The sequence below is a fragment of the Gracilinanus agilis genome, chromosome 1 (assembly GCF_016433145.1).
Source record: "Gracilinanus agilis isolate LMUSP501 chromosome 1, AgileGrace, whole genome shotgun sequence".
Lineage (NCBI taxonomy): Eukaryota > Metazoa > Chordata > Mammalia > Didelphimorphia > Didelphidae > Gracilinanus > Gracilinanus agilis.
Genome location: NC_058130.1, coordinates 737,764,219 through 737,787,693, shown reverse-complemented (window position 1 = coordinate 737,787,693; position 23,475 = coordinate 737,764,219). Strand labels below are relative to the sequence as shown.

The 23,475-nt window shown below is 37.2% G+C and overlaps 1 protein-coding gene across 5 annotated transcripts in view; it reads right to left on the bottom strand.

The window, feature by feature from the left end:
* Positions 1-23,475, bottom strand: part of HNRNPM (heterogeneous nuclear ribonucleoprotein M) — a 45,255-nt gene that overhangs the window by 16,377 nt on the left and 5,403 nt on the right. For 3 of the 5 annotated variants that reach the window (XM_044672778.1, XM_044672795.1, XM_044672786.1), the window contains exons 2-6: positions 19,204-19,373; positions 11,312-11,364; positions 10,390-10,397; positions 10,212-10,305; positions 2,275-2,466 (exon numbers count right to left, since the gene is read on the bottom strand). In XM_044672778.1, the coding sequence (XP_044528713.1) occupies positions 2,275-2,466; positions 10,212-10,305; positions 10,390-10,397; positions 11,312-11,364; positions 19,204-19,373 (517 nt within the window). Of the gene's footprint in view, positions 1-2,274; positions 2,467-10,211; positions 10,306-10,389; positions 10,398-11,311; positions 11,365-19,203; positions 19,374-23,475 lie in introns of those variants that run through there. The other 2 variants (XM_044672804.1, XM_044672813.1) reach the window with 2 other exon arrangements.

The following is a 23,475-nucleotide window of genomic DNA, read 5'->3' as shown; positions in this document are numbered from 1 at the left end:
ATTTGGTCCTCAAGAGAAGTGAATATGCTTAACATTTTAAAAGTATATTCTGAAGGGAGAACCAGGTGGCTCAGTGGATTGCGAGCCAAGAGTTACTGGGTTCAAATGTGGCCTCAGACCACTTTCTAGCTGTGTGACTCAGAGCAAATTGCTTACCAACCCCGGGCCCCCCATTACTGTTGTCCCGGTGACATCTCTTTCAAGGCCCCTCCCCATCAAACTAGTTTCCTTCTCTTCAAAATCAATGCCTAGTTTTGATTCTAAGACAGAACGTAAGGATCAAATATACACACACACACACACACACACACACACACACACACACACACACACACACATATATAAAATATAAAATATATATATATATATATATATATCTCCAAATTAGGACCAGTTCTGAACCCTCACCTCTAAGTTTCTCTTACCAATGGCTTCTGAGACTTGAAGGTAAGGGTTTTTGAGTATCATTGAAGAATAGATCCTAAGGCCTGAAAGTCCCTCCTCCATAGCCATTTTGGGAGGGAAGGCTATAATTGACATTGAGGGGGAAATGGGTTTATTTTCCTGGCAGCTGCTTCTAAACATGATTTCTCACCATGGGAAGTCTGGTACACAACCCTATTTTAAAAAAGTCATTTTTCGGGGCAGCTGGGTAGCTCAGTGGAGTGAGAGTCAGGCCTAGAGACAGGAGGTCCTAGGTACAAACCCGGCCTCAGCCACTTCCCAACTGTGTGACCCTGGGCAAGTCACTTGACCCCCATTGCCCACCCTTACCAATCTTCCACCTATGAGACAACACACCGAAGTACAAGGGTTTAAAAAAAAATTAAAATTAAAAAAGTCATTTTTGTTTTTTAGTTTAAAAAAAAAAAATTTGCTGGTAAAGAGGAAAAGGAATAGACTCCCAGACTCACCCACCCTCACTCCATTTACAGTCCCCTCCCTTTTAAAATCCTTTTTCCTTTAGACTTTTCAGTGAAGAAAAAAAAAAGTCTACAACAGATACCTATATATTTAGGCTTAGGCTGTTTTGATAGAAAAGAGGCAAAATATTAGGAATTAAGGAGTTGGTAAGATAAGACCAGACAGGCCTCCCTTCTCCCTTAAGATCAAAGATTCTAAAACCCTTCCTGCAAATTTTAGTTCAACTCTCCAAGAGTCAGAAGCAAGTAGAGTTTAGGAACTTACCAGAGCCCAAGCAGCTCAAAACAAAGGTAAGTGGCCTTGGAGAGGAGAGTTACATGGCCATTAAAAACTTATGTCAAGATGAGACAAGTCCCGAACCTACCCCAATACATTTACAAAGATCTCTCAGAGGCAATTCAGTCCAATCCTCTCATTTAATAGATGAGGTGACTTGTCCAAGCTCACAGAAGAATGGCAGCAGAATTGACATTCAAACAAAGACCCTGGGACAACAAATCTCCTGTACCAAAATGCCTCAATTTAAACCTATTCCTAAAGATCACTCTCTCCTTTGCCTGTTCTTTGTATTTTTCCAGTGACAGTGTCTCTTTCAAGCCCCCCTCCCCCCATATACTAGTTTTTCCTCTCCAAACCTCCCATCTAAACACAGAAATTTAATTACCTTGATATGGAAAATTCCCTGTGCTAAAAGATCTGAACTCTCCCCAACCTTAGGTTTGAGACTAATGATGACATATTTTTCAGTTCAATAATCAACTGTTCCCAAGACAGTCTACCCACAAGAATGGGAAGAAGATGAACTAGAAAAGAGGCACCATTTACCTCAGAGAGTTAAAGAGCTACTCAACAAAGCAGATGAGGCCAGGGCTCAGCTAAAGATACAATAAACTGACCCTTGCTTGTTTCCATGCCTCCTTTACCTTCTTGGCCTCAATCCTCCCTTCCCTTGTGGCATGGGGAGATGGAAAGAGAATGAAATGCAAGGCTATAGATTTTTTTACACTATGGAATATTCTGAGTCAAATAAGCAATTCTACTGTTTATAGCTTTCACTGATTCTAACAGAAATTGCATGAGATTAGGAATCTGCTTTTCTTTCTTGCATTCTATTAATCTAAGCTACTTCTGCCTATTTCTATTCTGTCCAGGCAGCTATAAGAACCAAACATTTTAGGCTAATTGGGGGGATGGGGAGAAGAGGGGGTGATTTATCTTTCTCAGTCATGCAGATTTTCCTTTTCTCTAGTTAATTAGAACTTGAATAATCACCTTTATTCTCTGAACTGTGACACTAATAAACTGGCAACATCCAAACTTTGCATTTTAAAATATTATCATTTTACTTACATTTGCTACAAATACTGTGCTTCCAAGTCTTCCGGCCTGTAATGCATGGATAATCTCATTTGGGATGTTAGGATTATTTAGGATACTGGGTGGGATATTAATCATTCCTGGGCCACCTGGTCCCATACCCATCCCACCAGTTGTAGCCATCACCTTTTGCATTGCTCTCCTGGCATGTTCGCCATCAGGATCCTAAAACAAGCAAAATTACATTCAGTATATGTGATTCAATAACATCAAACATTAAGGGGTTGTATTCACATTTTTTTATTTCTTACTACTTCAGAAATTAAATACAAATTATAAACAAATAATTAAGGACCATAAGAAATTAAAGAGGTACACTAGCCAAAGCTCTCTACCAGAACTGTGGGGCTAAAATGTTAAACTGACAATACATACCCACTCTATGTATTCAGTAGCTTTCAACATATAATTGGAAGACTATATGAGAGGATTAAAGTAGGCCTTGAAAGAGAAATTTTCAATCACAAACAGAAGTGGGAAAAACCATCAAGGAAGAGCCCCATTTTCCAAACAAAATCAGAATGTAATGTTCTTGATGGCACCACCCTTCCTCCTTTGTACCCAGAGAACACAATCCAAGTCCTGGTTACTTGCAGATAGGCAATATAAACTTGCTAGAGAGTCATTTCATTGCTGCCAAGTTGTGGCAATGAGACTGCAGGATTAGGTCAGAGCCTGTTTCACACACACTCAAAAATAAAATTCTATGATTCACTTGATAGCTCTTTTAAGCAGCACCCATCAACATTCTGGATCCTTTTTGAATTGTGATGTGAAGGTTAGGTATATCACTTAAATTTACACAAGTTAATCTAAGACAGGCAAGCATGATGTAAGTGGCTAGAGTTTGTTTTAAACTCAGGTCTTTTTGGCTCCAAGCTCTCTACCTCTTGACAACATACCAGTTATGTGACCCTGGGAAGTCATTTATTTCTCAGAGTTTGCTTTGCTCTCCACAATTCTCTAAGATGTAGAGAAGATGCTGACCTGCGCTGGGTTAAGACTTTCCTAAAGAGGGAATTCCATATACCAACGGAACCATAGGTTTTAGCTCTATCCTTTATAATCTAAAGCTGACTCTAAAGATTATGACATTTAGTAACTAGGGATGAAGTAGAAAGATTAAAATATGTATACTCTTTTACAGCTAATTCGATTTTAAAAGTTTCTCATTTCTCCAGAACATATAAACATTAACTTTTCCTGACACTACGCAGTTTAATTCTCCTCCACACATAATTTAGGAGTTCATAAATTATACAAGACAAAGGAATACACTATCCCATAACAAAAGGTAGCTTTTCTAAAGCACTTTTAAGGTTTATAAAGTGGTTCACAAATATTATACTTTTTTCTTACGACGACTCTGGGAAGCAGACATCACTTTCTATTGCCAATTCTAACCCACTACAACTGAGCATTACTATGTGGACCACCTCAACCCCAATAGCTTAATTTGAAGCTCAAAGAAGGTCAAAGAATACATGAACAAAAGCAAGTTCCTGGTTTCAAAACCACTAGAATAAGAGCCTGAAAATTTCAGAATAAAGGAAAAGAGAAAATGGTCATTGACTGTACAGCATGTGCCAATGTTAAAGCTTCTAATAGGGAGGGCACAAAGCTACATTCAGGGCTTCAAGGGGAGCCCACACATTCTAAGTACTATGAAGCAGAGACACTTGTATTTCCTGACAAAGAACCTAGTGACCCATCCTCGAAATGCTTTTGCTTCAGAGCCATCCCTAAAGTAAATGTTAGCATGACATGGATAAAGGATGTCATCTCTTTAAGAAATAGAAAAGCAATTTAATTAAAAAAAAAAAAAGGAAATAAAAAGCAGGCTTAGGAGAAATAATCACCCACAATCAACTAAGAAATGAAAAAAAAAATGACATAAAATTTATTTTTAGAGGAAAGATAAAGATTAGAAAGTACCAGAGTACAAATTAACTTTTGAAAAGGGAAAATTTGAAAAACCCGAAATGAGAATTTTAAAATACAAAAAGCAAAATGTTTTTTTCATTTATATTCCATTGTGTCTTGTTTTCAAAGCCCAGTGGAACAAAACAAGTGAGTTCCCTCCAGGGTGCCAGTCATTAATTACTGTTAAATTTGACAATTCAACAAGTTCCACATCCCTCTAACCAATTTATTATACAAGCTTGCAAGGACAAAATGATTTGCCAAATGTACTAGGTGAAATCAAGATACACTAAATCTATGTCAATGCCTTGAGAGATAATGAAAAAGAAAAGCTGACTAGAGGAAAGCATGTAGATATGTAGATGCCTGGGTTCTTATTTTGGCCTACTACTAACCTCCAGAGGTTGCAGCTTCCTCTCTATAAAATGAAGGTGTTGGATCAGATGGATTAGGATTCCTTTTAGCTTTAATATATGAATTTCTCAACAATAAATGCAAAAGCAACTTTTATACTCTCACTCATATTTACAGTACATAACACAGAAAGGGAGATCAAATTAACTTATGAAACACAAAACTAATGTAATTATATTACAGTATCATTTCCTCACAACCACCCTGTCAGATAGGTTAATACAAATATTTATTTTAACCCCATTTTAGAGATGAAGAAATTGAAAACCAGGAAGGCCAAGTGACTTGTCCAGAAATTACAAATATTTGAGGCAGGATTTAATTCCAAGTCCTCCTGACTTCAACTATATCTACTTGATGCCACATTGCTTCTTAAAATCCAAATCAGGGATAACTCAAAACCTGGTTTCAGAAGCACAGGGTTACAGGTGTGAAAAGGATAGGGAAGGTCAGGTAAGTCAGCTGTTGCAGGATTCAAGATGTAAGAAGCTAAAGAGATGAACCAGAAAGGCAACGGTGAGAATCACAAGAGATATTAACAGGGTCTGACACATGAGAAATGCTTAGTCAGTTCTCTGGGGAATGAATGCATGCAGTTATTCACTGATATTATTTGTTTCACATATAAGTGATGGCGGTTGGCAGATGTTATGAGAAAAGCTCTATAAAAGGCCCTTTCCAATTGTGACGGTATTAAGGATAACAACCAAAAAGCTCTCTCATTTTCTTCCTACACAATTCAGTAGCTCAATAGTCATTAATTTCTGCACAACTGTTTGAAGAGAAATGTATTCAATTGACAGGCTTATTATGAAGGCCAGGTATTAAAGGAGCAGTTACATTTTTACCTGCTCTCTATTCTCTCTGAGAGACAAAAGACTTCTAGAGCACTCCAAGTAGGTCAAATTTTCCTATCCTTATCACTCTGTACTGAGGTAATAAACACAATTATTTTACCTGATCTCAAAACTGAAACTAGGAGCAGCTGGGTGGCTCAGTGGATTGAAAGTCAGACCTAGAGATGGGAGGTCCTGGGTTCAAATCTGGCCTCAGACCCTTCCTAGCTGTGTGACCCTGGACAAGTCACTTGACCCCCATTGCCTAGTCCGTACCACTCTGCCTTAGAACCAATACCCAGGATTGATTCTAAGTGGGAAGGTAAGGGTTTAAAAACAAAAACACCCCCCCCCCCCCCCAAACGGAAACTGCTCTCTTCATTGATCTTTTCTCGGTGCTCACCTTTCTTGGGCTCTCTGCTGCATTTGACATTCTGACCACCCTGTCACTACACACTCTTTTTGTGACACTGCTTGTTTCTTGGTTCTGCAACTTGTGACTGCTCCTCAGTTTCCTTTGATGCTTCATCATCCTTATTCTGCCCTCTAGCTGGGGAATACCTAGATATTTCCCAGGGCTTTGTCTTAGGCTCCCTTTTCTCTTTTTCTCGGTGACTTCATTAGCTCCTCTCGGTTTAATTATCCATTTCTTGTAGATGACTTAGAGATCTATATGACAAACCCCAGTCAATCTCCCAAGCTTTAGGCCAATATTCAAAAATTCTGATTAGACATTTCAGACTGGACATGCTAGAAAAATCTTATAACTCAATTGTCACTTCATCATCATCCTTAACTTCTTCCTCATTTTATACAGCCAACAAGTGCCAAATCTTGCCCATCCTATTACCTGAGGCAGTTAGTGGCAGTAGATAGAACGCTGGGCAAAATCAGGAGACCTGAATTCAAAACCTGCCCCAAGACACTTACTAACTGTGTGACTGGGCAAATTACTTACCCTGTCTGCCTTAATTTCCTCATCTGAAAAATGGGGATAACACTAGCACCTACCTCTCTTGGGGTTATGAGGAAGATCAAACAAAAATAGTTTTTAAGATGCTTAGCATAGTACATGGCAGAGAGTAGTGTAAAAACTTCACATACTTTATTATTTCTTATATCAGGGTCCTGAAGTAGAAAGGACTCAATTCCTGTATATAGAGAATTCCTCTCCAGCATCATCCAGTCAGGAGTATCTTCCTTTTAACAGAATTTGGTTAATAAATGAAAGGGACAATATGACAGCAAAGGAAAATAATAAATGTTTGAGGGGATGTGGCAAAATTGGGATACTAATGCATTACTGGTGGAAGGTGCGAATTGAGCCAAACATTCTAGAAGATAATTTGGAACTATGCCCAAAGGGCTTTTAAAATATTGCCTGCCCTTTGATCTAGCCACAACACTGCTGGGTTTCTACCCCAAAGAGATAATATGGAAAAATATGTGTTCAAAAATATTTATAGCCACACTCTTTGTGGTAGCAAAAAATTGGAAAATGAATGGGATGCCCTTCGATTGGGGAATGGCTGAACAAGTTGTGGTATCTGTTGTTGATGGAATACTACTGTGCTAAAAGAAATAATAAACTGGAGGAATTCAATGTGAACTGGAACCACCTCTGGGAATTGATGCAGGGTGAAAGAAGCAGAGAGAACATTTGTACACAGAGATGGATACACTGGTACAATCGAATGTAATGGATTTCTCCACTAGCAGCAATGCAACGACCCAGGACAATTCTGAGGGACTTATGAGAAAAAACGCTATCCACATCCAGAGAAAGAACTGTGGGAGCAGAAACACAGAAGAAAAACAACTGCTTGATCACATGGTTCAATGGGAAGGTAGACTCTAAACAATCAGCCTAGTGTAAATAATAATATGAAAATAGGTCTTACATGTAAAACCCAGTGGAATTGCTCATTGGCTATGGGAGGGGGGTGGGAGGAGGGGAGGGAAAGAACATGAATCATGTAACCATGGAATTCTAAATTAATTAAACTTAAACAAAAACCAAACAGGACAAGGGTTCTTTACCTATGTATATGCTCTCCATGACACCAGGATGGGGAAGAATGGATAGTTGATGAACCACCTCTTAATTAGCTATCTACCAATTAGAGATGTCTTGGAATGTTCAAGTGAGGGACCAAATAAGGAGCTCCTAAATTTCTTATTAAGTTGCCTGGCCAACCTCTTGGGTCTTTGGTCACTGAGAAGAGGTCTCTCTATTGGTTATGATCCTGGCCTAACAAATGAGCTAATATTCTCACTCAAAAATCAGCCTCTCAAAATCATTTTAATGTTAACAGTTAAGTGTTATTTAAATGCTAGCTATTATTACTATTTTCTTTACTTCCCACTTAAGATAATTCCAACAGCCTCCTAATTGGTCTCCTTGCCTCAAGTTTCTCCACCTATTCCAATTCATCCTACACAGAGACCACAAAAATGAGGCCTGATCCTATCATTCTTCTGCTACCTATCTGTTCCTTCACATCTGACCTTCTACTCTGTTCCTCACACACAACACTGCGTCTCTATACCTGGAACACAATCCCTTCTGATTCCTGTCCATAGAATCCCTTTCTTCATTCAAGTCACAGATCCACAACACCTTCCACACAAAACCTTTCTGATTCTCCTGTCCCAATTGCTAATACCTCTCTCCCTAACTACCTTATATTTATTCTCTTTATGGTTATTAAGGTATGTACATTAAAATGTATATTTCTCCCAATAATGTAAACTCCTCAAGAGCAAGGATTGTTTCATTCTTTGTAAACCAAACTTCTAGCATTGTGTCTGTGTATAACAATGTTTTAATAAAGGATTGTTGGTTGATTCTCCAAGTCAATGATAAAAATTTTAAATAGCAGAGGTAATACAGATTCTTGGGGGTATCCCAATACTTCTAAGCAGATGACAAGTACATTGTGGGTTTGAGCAAGCCACAATTTCCCTGGAACTTAGCTACTACTTTTGTACAATGAGCAGGGTGGGACTAGATGGACTCTTGAGGTCCCATTTAGCTCTATATCAATCATCTCGTGATTCTTGCCATTCAACCATTTCCAAGTCTTGTCCACATTTCCCTTATATTATTCACAATAAGATAATGAAACTAAAACTCTAAGGGACTTTGAAGATTATTTAGCTCAAGTTTCCTTCATTTACAGACAAAGAAACTAAAGGGGTATAGGAAGGTCAAGTAACTTGTCCAAAGTCACACAGTCAAGGGCATATTTGAACCCAGTATTACATTTTATAAGAATTCCTTACTGACACAAACTACTAATACTCTTCACTATAGACTGATATTGGTACAATGGGTAAAGTGCTGGGCTTGGAATCAGGAAGACCCGAGTTCAAATCCAGCCCTAGACACTTTCTAGCTGGACCAATCACTGAACTTCTGCCTGCCTCAGTGTCTTCATCTATAAAATGTAGATTTTAATAGTACCTATTTCCTAGGGTTTTGTAAAGATAAAATGAGCTAATATTTGTAAAGTTCTTAGCACAAGATCTGGCATAGTGGTGATTATTCCTCCTCCCTACTCCACTGACCTCTATCCTCCACTTGATTTATTCTGAATATACTTATATATATCTTTTAATTTCCCCCATTAGATACATGTAAGCTCCTGGTAAGAACTGTTTTCTTGCCAAGTCTCCTTAATTTATAGGACCACACCTGACACTTAGCAGGTACTTAAAGAAATGCTAGTTAATTTGATTGTTGATAAAAGAAGAAAACAAAGGTATTGTTTGAGTTCTCTCAAGCAGCAGGCCATTTAATTTGGTTCTCCCCCTAAAATGAATCTAATAAATATAGGAAAGAAGGCTGTTGAATTTGGTTCAAATATCAAGGAAAGAGGCACTCTCAAATTAGAGTGGGCAGTGGTGAAGCATTTGTAGCAAAGAACCACACAAAAAGAATCATGTAAGGAAGAGATATCTCCAAAATATGCCACTGTCAAAGAATTTATCCAGAGGGGAGGAAAAGATGGTGAGACAACAGACTTAAAACCCAAAGATTGGGGGGAGGGGGGAAGGCCAGCTGGGTAGCTCAGTGGATTGAGTCAGGCCTAGAGACGGGAGGTCCTAGGTTCAAATGTAACCGCAGACACTTCCCAGCTGTGTGACCTTGGGCAAGTCACTTGCCCACCCTTACCACTCTTCCACCTAGGAGCCAATACACAGAAGTTAAGGGTTTAAAAACAAAGCAAAACAACAAAGATGGGGAGGGTAAAACTTGAGAGGATAGCAAAATGATACCTATCATAGGCTGGCTCTTTGCGTTACTGATCTAGTTCTCTGCTTAGGGACTCACAAAAATCATATTAGAAGGTGTCCAGAGACCAATTTGGGGTTTAGTAACTAACTGGACAATAGTACTATTGTCTAAGATGGTATCAGGATTATAGATGGAGGACTAATCTCAAATTTGATGAACAAAACATGCCAGAAACTAGCACTTTTTTTGGTGAATTTGCAGTCTAGCTTCATTTAGAGGCAGCATGGTATAGCAGGAAGGACAATGGACTTAAGTTTGATAACCTGGGCTGGGGGTAAAAAAAACTTAGTAGTTAGCTGAATGACCAATCATCACATCTTTGTGGAAAAAAGGAGTGAGACTATTTCCATTAGTTATCTCATGAATATGAAAAGGGCTATATAAAAACGTCACTCTTAGGTTCCATAATTTAATCTTAGAGACTCTAAAAATCTTACTTCTTTGACTTTCAAAGGTCTTCCACTCAGACTATGCTTGTTCAAAACTTCAGCAGCTTTTTTCATGCTTTCTTCCATCTTGAATTCAACAACACTATGAAGAATCAAAAAGATATGAATGGAATGTTCTGTAACTTTGAAAACACAATCACCAGTAAAGAAATTAAAGAATACTTACGCACATCCCTTTAGAAGCAGCCAAAGACCAACCAGAAGGGCAAGGAAAAAGAAAAAGAAAAAAAAGTAAGTGCAAAGAATTTTTCAAAAAACAAAACTAAAAATAAAGTTTACATAAAATTAGTTTAAAAATTAGCCCTTTTAAGGGGGAAGGTGACAGAAGAAGTATCTTACCTATCCTTCCTTACTAAAAGCTGGACTCCATGATATCCTAGCTTCTACACATTACCAGGGTTGCACTGTAGTTTCTGAAGTTGTAATAAGCAGACCTAAATTCAGGTTCTCCAAGAACACTCCACAAACTTTAGATCTGCTCCCCTCTGTAGTCAATCAATTCCTTGTCCTACTCATCCTAAATCCAACCCTTCAATACATTAAGTAAGCTTGTCCTATTGATTGTTCTAAGCCATCCTATTACACTCAACAGAAAATAGTTTAATATCTATTTGCCAATTTTAAACTTTCAAAAGTTTTAAGTATATGATTTATGCTTTACTGGCACAAGGGCAACTTTTCAGAAACGTTTTTTCACACAACTTACAAATTCAGCAAACAACCAAAAATAACATTTTCTAGAACAAGAACACACGTTTTACATTAATATGCCACCGCCAGAGTTCCATGCATAATTCACACACAGCCAACTCCTCTATTAACAAAGAGACGATGCTACTATTGGTCCCCAGTTACCCAAATTAAACATCCAAACAGAATGCCAAAAAGCTCTTTGGACAATCATTTGGAGCAGTGGGACCCCCATTTGCAAGCCCTCCCCACCCCCTTTCAAAAGTATGGCAATGTCGAATATTACCTATTGGTAACATAGCTCTCACTACCTTCCTGAATTCATTCCACTCCACGCCACCATACAGTTACATTTGTCATGTAGTAAATCCACAGAAGAAATTCTCTCAAACACTTACCCTTGACTTTCCTTCAGCGTCCATTAAGAGCTCCACGTATGTTACCTCACCAACTACAAATCAGATTCCAGACGACACATATACCAAGGGAGAAAAGCCAAGAAAACAATGGGAATTTAGAACAATCATCAGCAACCTTGTATGGAGCCTCTGCCTTATAAGAAAGCCCAGAAACACTCCATATTCTCTAAACCACCAAGCTAGGCATTACAGGTGTGCAGTAAAAGTAGGTGAGACTAGTTTAACAATATGTCCTTGATTTTCCTCCCACCACAAACAAGCAATTTCCACAGACTTCCTTCCATGATATCAATTTCCTGTCTGGAATACTCATTCATGACTAGAGGCAATCCAAATCCATAGGAAATATGTCTACACATTAACTTTTTGGGAGGAAAACACATTTTTATGGCTGTTTTTAAAAGAATGCAGGTGAACAGTACACATTTGAATGCCACTAAATAGAAGATCCAAATGAACACACAGATCTTGGCTTGACACTTATCCTAGAAATAGGGTTCAACTGGTTTGCTACAAAACCACAAAACCAGAGCAGCATCTTCAACAAAATTATGATAGGCAATTATTTTCTACTGCTGCTTTTGACATCTTCCTTCAGGTGACGAAGAAACCAAAATTTAATGTTCACTTTACATCTGTAGCCAACAGCCGTTTACAATTCTGATCTTCTCAAAGGCCAAGACTAAAGAGCATTTCAAAAAGCTAATTCTGCAGGTTTTCCTCAAGATTTGGATTGCCAAATCATGACCACCATAACCAGATTGTTTACCACCAAGAATACAACTACCAAAATGGCTGCTGAGTTTGAAGAAGATGGCTTATTGAAGCTACAATTTTTAAAAATACAGCTTAAAAAAAAATCAGGTTGTCTATCTCTAGGCCAAGGTCTTATCCCCACAAAATTCAGAGTATCAGTTAAATACCACCAAAGACCAAGTTTATCTTCATTTGGTTTTCAACATTTCTAAGTAAGTACAAGTTGAAATAGGCTGGATTACGTACAAAAGCCATTCAAATTTCATAGGCTTCCTTTGTAGGATATTAGGTTGAATGCTACATGAACCATTTTAAATTTAATATGGCAAATTATTTTAAAAGTCAAGGAAAAACATTAGGATTTTCTTCAGGAGCAACACTTTGCTTTCTACCACAGTCATTAAAATCAAGTTCTAAATGTTGTAAAGTGTTTATGGTCAAGACAAGTAAATGAGTTAAAGTCTAAAATCTAGAGTACTTTATCCTTTCTAGGGTCTCCCCAAACAGCTAAATTGGTAAGCACTATGTGCCCAGAGCAGAGGGAGCAAGTAAAAAGAATTTTCAAGGAATCAATGGACCTTGTAGCAAAGTTTAACTTTTTGCAAATATGCACTGGTTTATGTACAATAAATTGAAAAATGCCCAAGCATAAACAAATCTAGCCAAAAGCTCTAAGTACACACTTCATTAAATTAGGATGGCCTCTATTTTACCATCTAAAATAAAAACAAATACATTTCTCAGAGGCCAGTTTTTTTAAATTGCCATTCATTTCAACAGCAGCAGCCATTAGAGGACCAACAGCCCTTGTCTACTATTTTAATGACAAAATATGTCAAACTGTGAAGACGAATCTCAAAATTTATTTGCTATAAGAACATAATTTACCAATGGCCTTTAAAAAAAAGAAAAAAGAATCACAAGGTCCGACTCAAGTCAGCTATAATTTACTGCCAGAATTCAATATTCATACATGTTAAAGTCAGTGTCCATGCTCACCATAGACATTTTATAAATAAGAGAGTTGTGACTGCTATCTAAAAGTCAAGACCAATCTATCTAAACCATACCTCCTTTCATAGTCATATAAAAACATTTTCTAACACTCTTTTCTTCTAGGCCACAAATAGGAATAGAAGGCTATTATTTATGTCATGTAGGTTTTGATTCAACAAAATGCTACCCTTGGTTTTTAATTATTTTGAGATTTAACCAGCAAAGGAGCTGGACTCTCTCAATTCTCATTCTATTAAACAAGGTCCCAAGCAAAACTTTAGGGTTTAAGTTTACCCTGAATAGAATGGAGTTAATGGTTTTAAGAGAGCTTCTAGAAGCTAGGCTAGACTTAGCAAATGTAGCTAAATTTAGCCTTTTTAAGAGTAGTTTAGCAGAAGCAAAAAATAATTTTAAAAGTAAATTTTGCTAAAGAATTCAAGAAAACTTTTGATTAAAAAAGTCAAGAGTACTTTCAGGGGGTAAGGACAGAGTCAGTAATAATATCAAAGATAGTCTTATAGCAACTGACCTTGGTATCAATCCTAGATGAAAACCACTAATGTGCATTCCTCCCCAGAATAGCATCCAGCACATATTAAGTAAGCAATCATTAAAATGTATGTATGAATGCATGCTTGCTTTCTTCCTTCTCCCCTTTTCATATGGATATGTGGGAGTTACTTCAGAAGCTACTTCAGTACTGGTACAAATTAATGCTTAAGACTACATCCAGCTTTAATTATTATAGAAAAGCCAATTCTATTACAGTGTGCAATAAAAAGAACCTGAATTCAAGACTCTGAAAACCCCAAACATGGCCTATTCTATAATGCATTTAAAACAAAAAAATCTGAAATTAAACAGATAACAAAACCCACTTTCTAGTTGTAATAAATGAATTTTGCTACTAGCAAGCAATGTTCAATCTAAATCAAGGCTCTAAGAATCCCCTAGAACTATGATTTATATCAATTTTAAATGTATAAGCTATTAGTGTCTCCTAACTGATTAAAATGGGATATGGTTCCCCCCTTCTTAGTCTGTAAAGAGCTGAAGGAAGGAATGAAATGTAGAGGACACAGTGTCAAAGAGAGCTCCTATTATATTTAAGTATTATAATAAAAATCTAGCAGAGATGTTTATGGACAACAGGGGATATACTGTAGCATTTTACAAAAAACACATCGCTCACCTCAAAAATTACTTATCCACACCCAGTATAAAGAAGCCATGGTATTTAAACTGGTTTCAAACTGGCTTTTCTGGGGATTCACAACATGTACGACAAATAATTTAAATCTGCCCAAGATGGTTCGACAGAATATAGAGGTGAACTAGAAGCTTCCTTTTCCCTAAATCCCAGGTGAGGACAGTCCTAACCTTCAAAAATGTCAACAGCAACAAAACAGATGCTCACCTCATAAGTTTTGATTATTGACTTCACAGTGTTAAACGGACATTTCAAGGAGATAAACCCAATTATAAAACTTGGTCTAATTCCTATTGGGCAGTTGAGAAAAATGTGTAGGGGAATTAAGTAGAAGAGATACTAGTTTTGAAAATATAGATTTGCCCCACAAATTCAATGTAGATAAATTAAGCCAAAACATTTTTGTGTGTCCTTGCATGTGCATATTTTCGGCCAATAACAACTTTCAAGTTATTTAGTATACTGCATGAGCTTTATTAAGGGAGGGTTGAGCACGTCATTAAATAAATCTTTGCTTACCTAGGTAAACTGGCCACCACTAAATGTGGTGTTAATAATAAATATACTACTGACCTGCCTTCTTTTCTTCCTCAGACTGTGATCCATGAAGAACTTACTGGTGGTCCACAGTCCTGCCTCTGCTCCATCTGCCCCATTCCCCAGTTAATCCAAGTGAACTAGCTGCTGAGAGATGGTGTTTCTTCATCCAAGGATAGAGATTCCACAATCTCATTCTCATACATCTTAAAAGATTCTATAACTGCTAGCTATTAAATGGAAAAGTTTTCTAGATCACCTTTAACTCAAATTAATCTAATATTCTTTTTACTCAGTTCTAATATGCAAACATTTTCGAAGACATATACCATATATCACATTTCAAGGAAAAAGTAATTCAAATTAGGTCAATTTTTGAAATTTTAAGATTGGTTTAGAAAGTAGTTCTTTTATTCTTCCATCTAGTATCCTTGTTGCTACCAGGAGTGGCTTGTCCTGCTCATCTCTCTAATCAGCAAAAACCAGAATGGAAGCAAAGTAAGAATGAGTCTCATCAAGAAGAGGGTAATAATGGGCAGGCAGTCAAAGTAAGTGTTTTGGGTAGCTAAACCATCTTCTTATTAGACTTCTAGATCTTAGAAAAGAGAAGGGTACTGATAAAGTAAAGTGGAGAATGTTATGTTTCTTCTAATCCACTTTTCAGTTCCCAACGGAGGAACATCATTCTTTGAAACAATTTTTTTGAGCAATGTAATTACTGGTAGTTTCAAGTCCATCACAAATCTTTCTTTAATGGAAAAAGTTTCTAAGTCACATAAAAGTCTCAGCTCTCCAAAAGTCTAATTTTCAAGAAGCTTTCAAGTTTCACAACTGATCATGTCACTATTAATAATCTAGAACCTTTACTATAATTAAAGGAAATAAATTAATGATGTAACATTTAGAAAACGAACTGGGAACAAAATATTTTTATTATTTAAGCCATGTAAAACATCAAGCACCCAAAGACCTGAAACCTAGAAGGAATCAGATCAGCATCACATAATGTGTATACTGTTAACAAGTAGTTTGGGGGGAAAAAAAAGTAACTGATTCATAGCACTAATGATAGGTTCATTTAGGCTAAGGCTCTTATATTTAAAGGCTAAATTTTAAAAAAAGGTCAACAAGAACTAAATTAATATTCCTTCTTCAAACAGCTAAAGCTATAAAGAACTAACAATGGTCTAGTTTATTTAAGGTACAGTTTGTTTTATGGACTTTTATAGTACATACTTATGAAAAACGATAGGGCACAATTGTCTTACAATTAGCTCAATATAATAAATAGCTTGTAGATCTATGGAAGAAAAATTAAAATAGATGGGAAAATATCCCCATATACTATTGCGGAAGGAGGATGTTAAAGCAGTAGTCTTAATACGAGCTCACTCTTGAAAAGAAAGATCCATCAGGGCAGCTAAGTGCAGATCTGGGTTCAAACACTTCCTAGCTGTGTGATGCTGGGCAAATCACTTAACCTTGACTGCCTAGCCCTTGCAGCTCTTCTGTCTCAGAACTGATACCAAGATAGGTCAGTAGTTTTTTTAATCACTATTCAGAAATAGGTAGTATAGCATACTAGACCAGAGATTTCAGTTCAGATTCCTACACATGTGCTTCTGTTTACAAAATGGGTATACTTTCTGCCCTATTTCCTCTGTACATATATATATAATATGGTGATCGAGTGATATAATGTATCTAAAAAATGCTTTGTAACCATAAGGCACTATGTTAACACAATCCATTATCTAGTAAGAAATTATTTCATATTTTCACAAGAATGCCTACCATTCTAGGTTTTTATTTCCATTAGTTGTGTAACTAAAAGTGACTCTCACCAGGAGCCAGTCCTCTAAATACTGAATTGAGGCTTGTCTTATATAAACCAAACCTCTTTTGAGACTATATACAATTATTATTTGCTAAACCTTTACAAATGCTTTTAAATAAATGCATTATCTGTAGTTCTATACTGAGCAGTAGCCAATTTTCATAAAACAAACATATTTGCAACAAGTGTAAAGCATTTCTGTGAAAAAGATTTTCCATAATCATTGAAAAATAACTTGGGATACCTACGATGTAGAGAGAAAAAAGGGTTCCTAAACTAATAATAGAACAGTTTATCTTTTTAAGAATCATTGGTAGGTAAACATGGTAAAAATGGTTATTTTTTTAATTCAAATTCTCTTTTTAGACTTCACACACTGAAACTAGGCATACCATTTTTAAAAAAAATTCATTCTCTTTCTTATGAACCCCTTTACCAAAAGTCCAATACTGCTGACAATTATTTAAGTTCAACAGCAAATTCATTAACCAATACGGGGAGCTCTAAACAAGAACATTTTACAGTTCATTAAAAATACTGATTTACTGCACACCTGTAATTCTAAATTTCACCACCAAAAAAATACACAAAATGACTGAACCGGGCATTCAAAGCAATGCACCAGGGGACTATGAGAACCAGTTTGGAGAAATCTGAGTAAACCACCGTGCCGTCTCCATACTTGATATATCCAGTGCAAAATGGCAAATTGAGGTGAACTGCTTCTACATCCAGACACTTCACTGTTGCTACTAGCTTTAGATCTTCCAAACTTAATTGCTGAATGGTAAAGCAGTCAAAATATCACCTACTTTCTCCATTATGTCCCAAAACTGGTTCACACACTCCTAAAAAATGAAAAATTGGGCCTGTAGTCTCTTACAGAGTTCTAACAATTACATTTTCAAGCTACATTCCTGGTTCTTGGAACTACTATACCTTATATATCAAAAGAAATATCAATTCAGTGGTTCAAACAAATCACAAGAGCACAATTTTGGGAGTGATTCCAAAGACTAGTTAGAATAAGACCCAACTGTACTGTACAGCAATTCTAAACAGTGTTGAAGCAGCAGTCCCAAAAACCAAGAACAATGCATCTGGGATGTAACATGACAAGTCCTTCAGACAAAATGAATAAATTTCACTGTTGCCCTAGGAGCATGGAAGGAATGATTTGGCTGATCAAGGCAGAAAAACAAATCTCACACCCAACATTTTTCCATCCATGTTATCTGGAGAAAAACCACATAATACTTGGAACGGCATTTATAGTACTTAGGAAAAAACCATATAAAGATATTCATATTGCCTAATGATATTGCTTGCATATCATGGTGAAATTCAGTTATAGTGCAGTACTCTCTGTGGATCATTCATAACTGCAAAACTAAATGTGATGACCCCTAACCATACCAAAATGGCCAGCCAAAGCAACATCAATTCGTGTAATTTAAACTATTATCAGTTTGAAAATCAAACTCACATATTTGTTTATTATGAATGTCCCCTCCCCCCCACCAAATAGCCCAAACCCTGAAATCCTTCAAGAAACCCCATTACCTTTTAACTTTTGACTAACTGCCTCTAGGAAGGGAAAATTCAAAGTAATATATAAAATTTGTTCTTCCCACCCTCTATCAACATTTTATTCTAGAATAGGGTCCAAGCAACCTCTTATCTGAGTCCCACCAGTAAGGCTAAACCATTTCTATAAATACTAACAGGAATAAGAAAATAGAAAAGAAAAAAGAAAGGTAGGGAAAGGAGAATCTGGAATGGGAGGTAGACAAGGTAGACATGCAGAAGGGGGAAAAATGGATAAAAAACCAAATACCATCAAGATAGGTCTCAGATGCTGCATAGCATAGTACTTTAAGGCTGCTTAACCCCTGTTCTAGAGGAGATTAAACTTAAATTTAAGTTGTTACCAGGGTCACAACCATTGGATCATCTGAAGGCACTAAATTTCAAACATATGCCTATTTTAAGTAATCAAGTCTCCATCCTACTCTGCATTTTACATAAAAATGGCTATGGAGTGTCCCATTCCCCCAACCCCCACCCCAATTTAGACCCTAAGAACAAGTCAAGCTACAGAATTTTGATTACAGGACAGACATCCACTTGTACCAGGATCAGCAAACTACCTTGCCCAACTGAATTAAAGGCTTCAAAAACCCTCACTAATGTAGATAATTCAAAAAATATTCCTTAAGACAAAATGGCTCCTTTCAAACTTAATCGAAGCCCTATAATCCAGAGTTAGCCAATAGTATCTTTTGTAGGCCAAGTGACCACACAAACTACCCTCTTTGACAAGCAGTTGCATGACCATGAAAAACCAAAAAGGGCTTACTCTAAAACCTAAACAAAAACAAAAAACAAAAACAAAACAAAACAAAAAAAAAAAAACAACATAATCTACCCCAAACAGCCTCAACTGACAAAAAGATTAAAAATATAACCAAGGAAATAGCCATAAGGAAAAATGACAGACCAACCTTTTACCCTACTCAACACCAATACCATTACCTTTTTCTTTGACCAGGTCTTTAAGGGACTGCCATTTCACATCAAATGGTATATTTGTAATGAAGGCTCTGTATCTTTTAGTAGGATTGGCATAGGGTTCAAATCGATTCCCTCCTCTTTTCACATTTTTCTCCTTCCTCTTCTCATTTTGACTTGATCGTTCGCCTTCACTATATTAGAAAGAAAAAATACACTTTTAAATGTACAGCATAAGTTATCACCTTTATATTTGTAATTAAAGCAGTTATACCATTAAAAGTCTTTTCATTTTTGATTTGATAGACTCATCTAATATCAAACTATGGTACTGCATACACAAAACTGCCCTATCTACTAACTCTAACCTAAGAAACCAAACACAATGCCCCATGGTGGCCCCTGTCTGCCCCCACCCCCCATCTATTTTCCAACTGAGAAAACTGAGGTGAAGAACCACAGTAATTGAATACCACTGGAAAGAGCTGTAGAGAAACAAATCTCATAGATACTGTGGAGGCTACCTTTAATAAAGCACATGACTTTTCCCTCCCTCTCAAAAACCTTTTTTTCCAAACTATTTGTTTACTTATTTTTTTCATCACATACTCTTTCACTATATGTGAGGGATCCAAAGGTTTTTATTTAACTCCGAAGAAAGAACCAAAATTTAAACAAGAAAAACAACTTTCTTACTATATACATCTTTGATACAAGATCCAAACATTTCTTGTCCTACAAAAATTTGAAAAAATTTTCTTTGCACTTCAAAGCTGCTGCCTCCACCATATGCAGGTCACACTAGACTGAGCAGCTCTGGCTTTGCACAAATCTCCCTGTGACCAGTGGCATGCTTTTATGAAACAGCTAGCTTATAAGAGTCTTATTGTCGTGCAATAGTTATTGCTGTTTAGTTCTAGGCCTATATAATTCTGGACACATCAGCACTCCAACCTATCCAAGATAAATGGTTTGAACTTACTTCATGTATGAACCTTTAGTCTTTTGCTCCATTACAACAGGACAAGACTTTTCTTCCTTGGTATAAGTATAAATTACAAGTACTTACTATCAGTACTCAAAAGAAATTAGTTACAGTGTTAAGATAGATTAAACTTATCTTATTGCATTCTCCATTCAATCAGAAGCATTATAAGAGAGTGATATTAACAAAGATTAGAAAACAGAATAAAGAAATCTACCCACTCCTTCCCTTACCCCCATTATAGATAAGAGTTGCAGAACTAGGCTGGGACCCAAGGAAGCGTGTGAAACTGAAGAGTTTGGACCCTTAATCCCTCCTAGACTCATAACTGAGCAACACTTTTGAAGGTCAGGTGCAGGCTATAGGGTTAAAGGCTCTCTTTAACCATAGATGATGATTCCTTTTATCCCATAACAACATCAAACCTGGGATAAGAATGCATAACCATACCAGTGTATATTTAAAGTCTTGGCATACAACCAAAAAAATATTAAATAAATCAAAATTGCAGTAATTATTAGAAACATATCATATGCTATGTAACAAAGTATCTTCCCATACAGTTCACTTCTTTGTTACAGAAGAGTAGGAGAAACTGCTTTAGGTTAAAACAGGCAAGTGATTTTAAGGTATTTTGGAGAAATAGCCTGAGCATCTAACTTAGTCACTTAGAAGTGCTCTTCTTCAGATTTGTGGTTAATTTATATTATATGGCTAGCCTTCCAGGAATAAGCTCATAGCATATAATTCCCACGGGTACAGGAATATCACCAATGACCAAGAGGTGCTATGGAACGAAATTTGTTTGTGTTGTAAACTAAAACCTTCATTTAACATTTGACTTCTTTAACTTTTAACATTTAAGTGTCTTTATTTTTAAAAAATCCTAACCCCTTTGCTTGCTCTAAAAATCTTTTGAATTAGGACACAAATTCAAATACTCTAGTCCCAAAACACAATAAAAATGTCACAATGTAGAAAATCATCTAAAAGTTCATTGTAAGATCTAAAGAGATTTTAAATGGCTATTAAGGGTGGCTTAGACATTTTCTTAATAACTTTCTAGCAAAACAATCACTTTAAATTTTTTTAAACCCTTACCTTCTGTCTTAGAATAAATACTAAATATAAATTCCAAGGCTTTAGAGCAGTATGGGCTAGACAAAGGGGGTTAAGTGACTTGCCCAGGGTCATGAAGTTGGAAAGAGTCAGAGGCCAGATTTGAACCTAGGATCTCCCCTCTTTAGGTCTGGCTCTCAATCCAGCTGCCCCCCAAAACAATCACTTTAATTTCATGTTAAATTTGAATTAGGACTAAGCTTGCATGGACCATAAATAGCATTTGAAAATATGAGTTAAAAAAAAAGCATACATTAACTTTAGCTCATCTTACTACTAATATTCAATACTTGCTATCGAGTTAAACATTCACATTCCCTCTGACTCCTTTAAAATATAAACATATACTATCTGCTTAATACAAAGTAAATGCTAGTTTGTCATCCTATTAAAAATACTCAACGATTAATTTCTAATAATTTAGTTGTAATCTCCAATTAATAGTTTCTAACTGAAATACTGAAAAAGGCCTCCTTAATTCAGAAAGACATTTATTCACTGAAGTTCTACATATATAGAGAAGAGAGCAGTAATAGTTCAGAATGAGAAAGATAAGCAAGGTAGCTTTGGTGCTACCATGTTTAATTATTACATAACAACATATTCCTGGCTTCATATAGGATTGTTTTTCTGCTCTTCTTTAAATATAGAAATGTTGGTATTTGTCGAATTTACATTAAAACTACTTTGAAAAAAGGGAAGATTAGGATAGTGTAGCAAAGCCAGAATCAGAACCCAAGTACTTTCCCCACTATACCACACTAGGGACATTTGTCTAACATGATGTGGTCATAAACAAAATTCTTTTAGGTATCCTTCAAGTGCCTTTGATTTGTTTCCAGGGCCTTTATAAAAATACCAATCCTGACTTCTTTCCTCAAAGTTTGGAAAGAAGAACCTAAGAATTGTACTGGAGTCACATAGTAACTACAAATGCCTGTTGCTTTAAAAACTTCATTAATTCCTTCTGTGAAAAAGGCAAAAAGTACCAGGAGAAATACTAGGCCAAGCTTTTAAGCTTTAAAGTTACCATGAGATTATCCTTCCATTAGAGGAATGCAGCTGCACAGCCAGAAATTTATCTATCTTCTTATGGTCAGGATTTAAAACCCGGTTTAGCAACTCAAGAGAAAATAAACAGCAATTAGGTCATCTAATTGGACCATGATTCTTGAGGACCTAAGGTAAATACCCTGTCCTTCCATACACCACAGTCTGCTGGCCCCTCTGATTGGCAGCGGGGCTAGAAAAAAACATTAAAGGGGGAAAAGGCTTTAATACCTTATTAGGACAATACCATAGTTGGTTAAAGGAAAACTATAATAAATTAAAACAACAAAAAAACCCCTTTCCTTCAGGCATAGAATTGATAGGATTCCAAGGCAGAAATAGGAGTTAAGTGACTTGCCCAGGGTCGTAGAGGTAGGAAGTGTGTCTTAAGATCTGATTTGAACCCAGAACTCCAGACTTTCCACTGAGCTGCCCCAACTAGAATGAATTTTGCTTCTGTCTTGTCCAACTCCTTCCTTTTAGGAAAAAACTGATGCCCATAGTGGTGAAGTGATTGCCTCTAAATCACGCAAGTAATGGGGCAGAGCCAGTATTTTATTCCAAGCCCTGGCACCAAATTTAGTGCTTCTTTTGGATACAAAGGCCGAGGATGGGGACGCCCTGCAAACATGCCAATCGAGGAGAAAAAAGGCCGGCCAGTAAGGATAAAATGCCCCTAGGAAACAGAAACGGGAAGGTGATAGGAATGCAACTCTGGGGTTTAGAGTGGGGGCTAATATACAGAGAAAAGAGAGCTTCCCACGAGGGGGACAGAGAAAAGGCGGCTTGTTCCTAAGCAGCAAGCGACCTATCTCCTCCAGAGTAGCTCAGCTCTGGAATCTGAGTAGGAAGGCCATTCGTTTTCTCCACTTGCAAGTGGGCAAAAAGAGCCAGGCCTGAAGCCACGCGGAGAAGTAGAGGGGAGGAGACACGTAAGGGGGGGGGGGGGGAGATGTCGCAGAGGAGGGGCGGAGCCTGAGAGAGGAAAAGGGCGCGGGGGAGAGCGGGACTCCGTGCGGGGAGCGGGGGTGGGGGTGGGGAGACTAGACTCTCGGGGACGTGGATCGGAGGCGCGCGAGGAGGCGGGGGAAGCTAAGGGGGGCGGGGAACACGCGCCGCTGGAGGACCGGGCCTCGTGGGGA